Source organism: Arvicola amphibius, chromosome 18 (genome assembly GCF_903992535.2).
Source record: "Arvicola amphibius chromosome 18, mArvAmp1.2, whole genome shotgun sequence".
NCBI lineage: Eukaryota > Metazoa > Chordata > Mammalia > Rodentia > Cricetidae > Arvicola > Arvicola amphibius.
In genome coordinates this window covers 4,947,474-4,957,661 of record NC_052064.1, presented here as the reverse complement: position 1 = coordinate 4,957,661, position 10,188 = coordinate 4,947,474, and the positions used below count along the sequence as shown (strand labels likewise).

The following is a 10,188-nucleotide window of genomic DNA, read 5'->3' as shown; positions in this document are numbered from 1 at the left end:
TTCTAAAAACAACAACAAAAAGAGGCGGGACAGAGTGGTGGGCGTTGGAAGATGGGGTGGGGGATGGATGGGTGGAGGATGGCAGAGGCAGGCAGGGTCTGCGAGTTTGAGGACAAGCTAGTCTACATCACGTTTCAGGATAGCTAAGACTACACAGAGAGCCTATGACTCAAAAAAAATCAAACCAAACAAACAAACTAAAAGATGTATTTATAAACAACATTAAAAATTCCAAGTCCTAAGGCAGTGGGGATGAGAGCAAAAGAAAGGTAACAAAATAACCAAGTATTCTAATTTCCTGAAGTCAGTAGACTATTCTTGAGCGCTAACTGGAAATTCTGCAGAAAGTAACAGTTACTGTTGGTAGGAATCACACAATTTTCCCCCTGGTGAGCTAATTTGTTATCTTTTCATTCAGCCTTCGGAGATTCTGATCTCATTGAGGATCTAAGAGGCACGCTCTGACTAAGGCTTCCACGGGTATTGTAACCCACACTTTCCTAATTCCGAATATTTGAAATAGAAGTCAAAGCACATGGTTGGAGAACTCTGAAATATAGAAATCTAACTTGATTTTCAAACATTTATAAACATCGCTAGCAGATTTTTTTTTCCTGGTGAGTTAAAGGTACAATTAAAGTTTAAACCTGTAGCACTCAAGCTCATCTTAAAGTTTTTTTTTATCTTCCCGCTCCAAAGAGATCCAAGTTCTGTCTCTGCAAGAAACTCTCTTAAAGCACTAACATTTACGACATCAGTTAAAACAAGGCATCTCTGCACTATTTTAGCCTTTCCAGTCAATCGGGTTCTCGACAGATTTTCTCCGAGATGAACAACGCCGGAACCCGGGTTGCAGAGCGTGCAGAGGCAGGAGGGACCCGAGCCAATCATGGCAGAAAGAGAAAGCGGTACAAGTAATGCAAAGTCTCCGGGGCGAACGGCTGCGCTACCTCGGTCCTGACAGACGTCGGGGCTCTTCAGCGACACCCGACTTCCCCGGGGCGCCGGCCGCGCACCCTCCTACCCGGGAGCTCCGCCACCAGCCGCGCCGAGAGGCCCTCTGACCTCCGCCGAAGGCCCGCTCGCTGATCCCGCCCCGACGGCCCGTGTCCGCGCCTTTGATTGGCCAGTTCAAGGATCCCTCAGTTGAGCGCGCCCAATGGCGGCTCGGCCGGGGCCTGGAGACCCCGCCCCGTGCCCCCGCGCCGGGGAGCGGACGAGAGTAAATACAAGAGGAGCGCAAGATGGCGGCCCCGCCGAACCCCGCTCCGGGCGCTGTGGCAACGCTCTCGGACAAGGAGGCGTTCGGCAAGCTGCAGCCGGCCTCGCGGGAGCCTCCGGGGGCGGCGTCCGCCAAGAAGGTCCGGACCGAGGAGCGGAAGGCGCCGCGGAGAGTGAACGGCGACGGCGGCGGCAGCGGCAGGCAGCCTGCGAGCTACGGCGGCCCGGCGGCTTGGAGCTTCGCGCCCGCCGCCGCCTCCTCCTCGTCCTCCCCGGCCGCCGCCCGGAGCTGCTTCTCCCCGCCGGCCTCCGCGGCCCCCGCTCCCCCGCCGCAGCCGCAGCCGCTGCCGCGCACGCTGCTGCTCGCCCCCTCGCTGCTGCACGCGCGGCCCCAGCACGTCCTGCTCCCGCCCGCCGCGCCGCCCTCCTCCTCCACCGCCGCCGCCGCCGCCGCAGCCGCCAAGCCGCGCAGACCCAAGGACCGGCGCGAGCGGGAGAAGCGGAGGCACGGCCTCGGCGGCGCCGCCCGGGATGAGAACGGCGAGGCCAGGCCGGCGTCGCTGCAGCCGCCGCCGCCGCCGCGAGGTGGGTGCCGCCGGGGGAGGGGAGCGGCCGGGGCGCGGGCCGGAGGGAGGGAGGGAGGGTGGCGGGGACTCCCGGTTAGGGCGCCGCGGGTCGTGCACGGGGCTGGAGGACTCCCCGTATTGGCGCAGTCGGCTAGGGACCGGGAGGAGAGCGGTCTTTAGAGATCGGACGGGTCGCAGGGTTCGTACTGGCGACGCAGCCTCCAATGCCGAGAAAATTCTGTAAAAAAAAAAAAAAAAATTAAAAGAAGAAAAAAAAAAGAACGAAAAGAGAGAAAGAAAGTGCGTGCGTCGTGGGTGTACCGGCAGAATCTGGAAGCGTCCGGGACCGGGACGTTTGATCCCTATTAGGGAAGTGAGGTAGTGCGCGCGGCACCGAGTGTTTGGTTTCTAAGGTGCCCGCCTTTCACTTTTCGAACTGCTCCATGTTCTTAAAGTGTTTCGAGCGGTCTCGTCTTAAATACTACCCTTCAGGGGCATTCAGCCGTATTCTTTCTCCCTTCTGCAGCAAATGATAAAATCGGATGCCTTGACTTTTTTAATGGCCAAGTCAAGTGACTGCGTAAAAAATGAGCAGTTTTCTTAATGTCCTTTTCTAGTATGCTTTCGTAAAGTAAGCTGCTACAGTTTCCAGTGTTTCCTAAAGAGTCTTTAGTTATCGGTGGCTATGTGGAAATCTGACTGTAATACAAAGTAGACGAGCCGGAAACTAGATCTTTATGTGATCACGAGGTTACATAAATATCCATTGTCATTGTCGCACAGTGTTAGGAAGTGCTGTTTTGTTTTGGAACGCAAGTGAAATGCCAAGCAGTTTTAGCCTTGCTGATCTCATGGTAGCTTAGATCTTGAAAAATTATCTGAATAGAATATATTCATCATTTAAAGGCATGCCTGCTACCCATGTACATTTCTGCATCCGAGCCAAGCGAATGGACCTGTGCTCCTGGTCCCAGTGTAACACTATAACGCGGTTCCAGTTTTCTAGAGTGTTGCTTCAGGAAGGTTTTGAGGATGACATTTATTTTTCTTCTGCTCTGGAGTTGCAGGTAGTTAAGTGTTTTAAACGTCTATGTCGCAGTGGCTAAATACAATGTTTAAGTTATAAAGTGCTTCAGAGTCCATCCATATGCAGTTTGGAATCGGTCTTGCCTGTGTAAGCTTCCCGTTTGCTTCTTACTAATCGCTGCAGAAATTAACCCCATTGTTGGAGTATTTGAATGGTGAAAGGAAATAAGCATTTTAAGAAACGGTATTGGCTTATAACATAGCATACATGTAATATATATATTAATATATATAAACACAAATATATATGACCATTATGGTGGTGGCTGTTAAAGATACATTTTTTTTTTTGCAGTTTTAAATGACGTTTAAAATCCTTTTGGGGACTGTTGCGTTGATTTGGGCATTTGCCATGTAGCATGACAATCTGGGTTCAGTCCCCAGGACCCACAGGATGGAGGGAACCAGCTTCCCACAAGGTGTCCTCTAACCTCCAGGTCTACTGTGACATAAGTGTGCCCCTCCAAAGAAATGTAGTAATCCCCAAACCTAAACCCCTTTTTTTGTGGGCTACCTGTTAATTTTAAGTATAAGCAGTGATAATTTTTACATTAAGAGGTGGGAAAGATATTTTCCCATGACCTGTGTGTGATAATGATTAGATGTTAACTGTTTTCTCTTTCTCTGTGTCTCTCTCTCTTTCTCTCTTTCTTTCTGTTTTTGTTTTTTGTGACAGGGCTTGTCTGTGTAGCTTTGGCTGTTCTGGAATTCACTTTGTAGACCAGGCTAGCCTCAAAGTCAGAGATCTGTCTGCTGGGATTAAAGGTGTGGCCACTACTTGTAGCTAATGTTAACTATTAACTTTAAATAATTTGTTTTTTTTTTTTTTTTTTTTTTTTTTTTTTTTTTTTTTTTGATAGAAACAGCACTTTTTTGGGGAAAAATTAAAATCAAAGCAAAAGACAGCTTTTTAGTATTTTGTTGCACTCTAGAGTTTGAATTTAACTGAATCTAGGTTCTGCTTTAACAAAAAAGTGATAACAAAGTAACAAGATTTTAGATGTATTTGTTTCATAGATTGTTGCAAGTATATGCAGTGTTTATTTTTCTCTGCCTTTTATACAAATTTTAGTGAATTAATAAGTGACTGTTGTTTGACGGATATTCTCTTTAAATGAATCTCTATGTTGGCAGTAACCCCTTGTTTACGTGTAGCACATTGATTTAACAGACTAAGTACCAGAAATTAGGTATAAAAACATTTGAGAAGAATAGATCTTGCTGGGCAGTGATGGCACATGACCTTAATCCCAGACTGGGAGGGGGTGGGAGTTGGGGGAGCAGAGGCAGGCAGATCTCTGAATTCGAGGCCTGGTCTTCAGCCAAAGTTCCAGGACAGCCAGGCTACACAGAGAAATCCGGTCTCAAAACAAAAGAAAGAAAGAAAAAGAAAAACTAGATCTCAGTTCTGCACCTGTATTAACCATCACTGCTGTGTTTACATATGGGTTTTAAACATCTTTAGAACTGTTTCTCTGTTGTTTATTTGTTTTTGTTGTTTGTAGCTCTGGCTGGCCAACTACCATGTAGAACAGGGTGGCTTCAACCCAGTTAGTGCTGGGATTACAGGTGTAAACCCACTACATCTTGTGTGGGGGCCATCACACCCGGCTAGCTTCATTTACCTAACAGAGGCATTCAGATAAAATAAATGTATATTTGAAACAATCTGAGACAATATTTAATAGTTGTTGAGTCTGAAGCATGGCTATTAATTTTCCTAACCCTACAGTAAATTAAAGGTGGGTCAGTCCTAACCCGCCTTTCAAGCTAGGAGGGATAAATGAGCAGATTAAGAAGTCCCTAATGTTGGCACCTTATGCACAGAGCTGACGTGGTGTGTGCCTGTCGTCTCCGAGGGTGCTGTAGGCTGTAGGTGGTGTGCACAGGCTTCAGGGCTTAAATAGTGTTGTGCAGTTTGGCAGGCCTTAGAGCAGCTGTCATCTTCCTCCTAAGATCCACCTGCCTCTGACTCCCAAGTGCTGGATTAAAGGTGTGTGCCACCATCGCTCCACATTGGACTGAATTTTTAAAATTACAAAATAACCACATGAACTACTAAATTTTTCATTAACAACAAGTGACATTTGAATTGAAAAGTTGAAAAGTATAGAACTAGGCATGATGGTGCGTGCCTTTAATCCGAGCATTTGAGAGGGAGCCAGAGAATTTGGGGTCTTAGATCAGCCTGGGCTACCTAGTGAGACTCTGTCCTTTAAAAAAAAAAAAGTAAGAATGGTGTGCTGAGGGTGCCATGCGCTTTCACACATTCCAGCGATGGAGTGATTTCTGTCTGTGTCGTTGGGTGTATTGCGTGCAGCCTGTGCTTTATGTGTGCTGCATGCCCATACAGAGGCCAGACGAGGAATCTGGGTGTTTTCTATTGCTCTCTACCTCACTGCCTTGAGATAGCATCTCTCACCGAACCGGAAAGCTTGTCTGTGGCTAAGCAGACAGGCCAGCGTGCTCTGTGGATCCCCGCCTGTCCCCAGTGCTGGGGTAACAGTCACACTCAAGTCCCCACGGGAGCAGCAAGCTTCCTGCCAACTGAGCCACCTTCCCAGTCCCACTCTTCTGAGAGGTGATAGTCCCCTAAGGTTGTGTTTTGGGGTGACCTGTTGTATTTTCTGCCCTCTCCCTCTAGTGAAGTCTTCCTGTACCCTCCAGCGGCTTCTTCTCTAACATGCTTCTTCATATAATTTTCCATGTAAACGACAGTCCCTTCTGTCCCTTTCTGATTTCCTCCGGGTCGCTTCCTCTTAAAGGCCTGCTGCATAAGCTGTCTGCCCTGGGCCTTGAGCTCACTGACGAGCTCCAAGTTCTTTCCTTGTTGTTGTGTTCCTTTTTCTGGTAGGTTACTCTCGTAGTCTAATTTTTTTTCTACTAGCAGTACTGTGAGGAATATGTAGAAACTGTAGTTTCTTGGGGTTTTATTCCCCCCTCCCACCACTTGACTGTTTATCTGTTGAGGCTTTTCTCAGGCTGCCTGCCCTGGGAAGTCTGCAGATGGAGCTCTGTTGTCCCCTCTGATGCTGGTGTGTAGAGAAGCTGATGTCTCTGCACTTGTCCGCTCTGTTTCGGGGTGTGCCAGCCCTCTCACTGAGTTTTACAATTTCAGCTTTAAAGAAGAATAAGAGTGTAAGCCCTTGTGTTTTTCTTCCTATGTTGTAATACCTTTCTTTAAAACCGGGCTTAGCATCTCTGTTATTTCTTCAAGGATGCTAATTATAGTTTCTTTGAAATGTTCTGTTTCCTGCCTTGCTTTTGTTGTACTAATCTTTTTTTTCCCTGTTTGTTTTGGTCTCATTTATTTGGAGGCTGCCCTCAAGTCTGTCTTATTTTTAGCAGTTCTTTCAGTTTAGCGAAAGTTACCAAGATTCATCGAAAGCCCCTGAGCACGAATGTGCAGGGCCTACTCACCTAGCTCATGTTTATCTGTTCTGTTTTTTTCTGGATTAAGCACTCTGCTTCTTCAGACTGAACTTCATTTCTGTTTCTTTTGGGCCAGATGCTGGACAGAATGGCTTCCTCACCTAGACTAGGTGGCCTAGCGTTCAGAAGTTAACTTCTTAACAGTTGTGGACGCTGGGAGCCTGGGATCTGACGGGGTCAGTTCTGGAAGGGCCGCTCTCCCTATCGGCAGGTGCCTGCCTTCCCAGCTGTGTGTACTCACGTGGCCTTTCTCGGGCACAACGGGACGTAGTGGTTTCTTCCTAGAAGGCCACCAGCCTTACTTGGAGCCATCTCTCCCATTTGTGATTTCTTGTTCTTCCCTCACAGAAGCCCAGTCTCTTGTCATGCTGGCGGTCGTGCATCACAGTTGCAGGTGGCTGGGTTCTGGTGACGGGGAGAAGAAAGCTGCAGATGTTGCTTGCTGTTTGATACACTCAGTCGGTTTCCTGTTTCATCTCAAGCCCTCCCTTTTCTCTGTGAACTCCTGGGCCTGGAGCCATTCTAGAGAATTTCCTCTCTCTTTTCCTTAGGAATATGTGGGTGTTCTGCTCTCTTTGCCCACTGCCTCCCATTTCCAGCCCCTTTTTGTGGTGTATAAGATTGTCCTCATCAAGTTGGGGTTGTGGTAGAGTGCTTACCTGGTGTACACAAAGGCCCTGGGTTCAAACCCCGGTGCTGCAAACAAAATTGTCATGTGTCTCTGTCCTGTTCACCAAAGCATCTACCATTTTACTTTTTGTTGTTGTCTTCGTTATGACTGAGAGGCATACATATGGTTAAGGGATGATGTCACTTTTTCATAGTGTGATTGCTGGGGAGATAGGAGCCTGGCATTTATTTATTTACTCTGCATGGTATTTCATCTGCCTGTATGGCTATATATCATGCGTGTGGCTGGTGCCTGAGGCCAGGAGAGGGTGTAGATCTCAGGAACTGGAATTACAGTCCTCTGAGAAAGCAGCCGGTGCTCTTAGCTGCACCATCTCTCTGGCTCCACTCTTTCTCGTTTGTTTTCACTGTAGCTGTTCCCAAGGGGTGAGCATTCCCAGCCTTTCTTTTCTCTCTCATGCGGTGTGTGCACCTGTAGCTGGAATTTGATATGCATATGACTTCCTGGTGTCTGAAAATGCCATGTGTGTACGCATATAAAATGTTGCTATGTTCTAGCTTTTGTTTAAAAAGTAAAACAATATTTATTCATTTTGTCTGTAGATGGAGCCGTGCCCCAGCATGCGTGTGTGTGTGTGTAAGCATGTGCCCCAGCATGTGTGTATGTGTAAGCATGTGCCCCAGCATGTGTCTGTAAGCATGTGCCTCAGCATGTGTGTATGTGTAAGCATGTGCCCCAGCATGTGTGTAGAGGTCAGAGGACAGCTTTCAGGAGGAAGCCCCTCAGCCCCTGCACCGTGCAGGTCCCAGGGTTGAGCTTTGTGATGGACGTGGGAAGTGCCCCTACCTAGTGAGCCACTTTGAAAGCCCTGTACTAGCTTTTGAAAGAATGAGTATTTCAAAGGTTTTACACTAATTATAATAAATCTCAACTTTTATGCCTTCCTTAATGATGAATTAAACTTTTCAAATTTAGATGAACTGCTTAAAATAGGCTATGGAAAAATAAGTTTTTTTTTGCTATAATAAAAATAGCAAGTATGAACTATTTTACAATATCTTGTATGTAGTAAGTAAACAAAACTGTGTCTTAATCCACTAAACTACTTTGTAACTTCAAATCTCTTTTATTTTTGAACACAGACTGATCCTTATGTTGTATACTTTATGTTCTTGAACTATAGATTGAAAAAAATTTAACATTTTATAATGAAAAAATGTAATATAGATAAAAATAAAAACAATATACTATATTCTGAATATAACCATCGTGCTGCTTCAGCTTTATTGTTTTACTATATACTTAACTCAGAGCCACTTTCATTGGTTTGTTTGTGGAGCAGATCTGGAGTTGAGTTGCTCTGCTGTTGTTTTCTAGCTGAGTTATTGGTGAATATTGTATCTTAAAGATAACAGACACAAGGCTGCAGAGGTGGCTCAGTGGTTAGGAGTGCTGGCTGCTCTTCCAGAGGTCCTGAGTTCAATTCCCAGCAACCACATGGTGACTAGATCCACCTGTAGTGGAATCTGATGCCCTTTTCTGTTGTGAAGATCTAGGAAGACAGAACACTCATGTACATACATATACATACATACATCATACATAGGTACATACATACATAGTAAAATAAAAAAGATAGCAAATATGACCAGGCTTGGTGGTGTATGCCTTTAACCTCAACACGTGGGAAATAGAAACAGGCAGATCTCCGAGTTCAAGGCTCAACCAGGGCTACACAGAGAAACCCTGTTTAGGAAAAACAACAACAACAGAAACTCAGTTTTCCTGTTTGAAGATAATGAAAATATGAGAACTAGTTAGTTCTGTCAAACATGTTTGTGATAGGTCATGGATTGATGCAGAATGTTCTTAGGTACACCTTGAACTAGAATATGAATTTGAGGACAGAAATGACAGTAACACTTATGGAACTGTAGTCAGCATTTTACCTATAGTTTTATATGTTTTAGAATTCTTTTAAAATGCTAGATATTAGTCTTTTACAGATACTGTGTAGCAGTCTATAGAATGCAACTATAAAATGCATGTGAGTCTGGGTTTCAGACTTGCAGATGATCTGGCTTCAGAGTTCGAGCTCTCAGCTGCTAAGTAAATTGTGTTCATTTTGTTTAGGTCTTCAGCCAGACCTATAGATAGCTCTGTGAGATTATTTGACAGTCGGAAAATTGGGGTCTGGAAGACCAGTTGTGTTTAGATGTGGAGATGATTGAGAAAGGCATTTTGGGGTGGGAAAATGGTGGAAAGGGGGGTGGGGAGGCTTAGAGATGGTCCAGTGGTTATGAGCACTTGATACTCTTGAAGAGGATCTAATTCATTTCCCAACACTCACACTCTGTGGCTCACAACAACCTGTAGCTCCAGTTCTAGGGGATCCAGTGCCTCTTTCTGGCACCCCTGCACCCCTCTCCCACCCCATGCATGCAACTCATGCAAAAGAAAAAAACCTCTTAAAAACGATTATAGGAAAATTAACATATATGGAATATTCAGTAGTCTGTGAGTAGAGCCATTTGGATGATATTGATGCTTTACAAGTTTTTATTGTTTATTTTGTGTATATTGGGGGGTCACGTACCTTGGTGTGCCTGGGAGATCAGGGAACAACTCTGTTTATTTTGTGTATATTGGGGGGTCACGTACCTTGGTGTGCCGGGGAGATCAGGGAACAACTCTGTGTAGTCAGTTCTCTCCTGGGGACTGAAGTGAGGGTGTTAAGCTTGGTGTCACGTCCTGAGTCCTTGTGTGCTAAAACACCATGACCAGAAGCAACTTCATGGGAAGAAAGAGTTTATTTTGGTTTATGGTTCTTTGGCAGGGAAGCACAGTAGTAAGCAGCAGACCCTGCAGCAAGAGCAGGAAATGGAGAGATCCCATCTGTAACCACAAGCACAGCCCCAGCTACAGGGGGAGCAAGCACCGGGTGGTGTGCTCCCTCCAGCCTCTCCAGAGTGTTCACATGGGTCAGTCAGCGGGGCTAATGGGGGCCGCTTCTCCTTCACACTGATGTGCTGAGCCATCTCACTGGCCCTGAGAGCTGAGACGTTGTGCTCAGTTGGGAGATAGGCTGGCATGGCAGTTGAAAGTCTCGCGTTCTCTTAGTTTTGCTAGAATAAAGAGTTTACACTTTATTTTGTGGGCATTAACAAGGCAGGAAGTTGTTTGCTTTTGTAGGGTGATAATATATTCGGGTTGATAATGTAGGAGAACAGCTCGGCAGAGCGTATGGTGGAC

At 46.1% G+C, this 10,188-nt stretch overlaps 1 protein-coding gene across 1 annotated transcript in view; it reads left to right on the top strand.

The window, feature by feature from the left end:
* The first annotated feature begins 1,244 nt into the window (after window positions 1-1,244).
* The window catches only part of Rsbn1l (round spermatid basic protein 1 like), a 65,373-nt gene continuing 56,429 nt past the window's right edge, over window positions 1,245-10,188 (top strand). Inside the window, exon 1 of the mRNA XM_038315327.2 lies at window positions 1,245-1,806. Coding sequence (XP_038171255.1) covers window positions 1,245-1,806 — 562 coding nt within the window. The remainder of the gene's footprint in view (window positions 1,807-10,188) is intronic.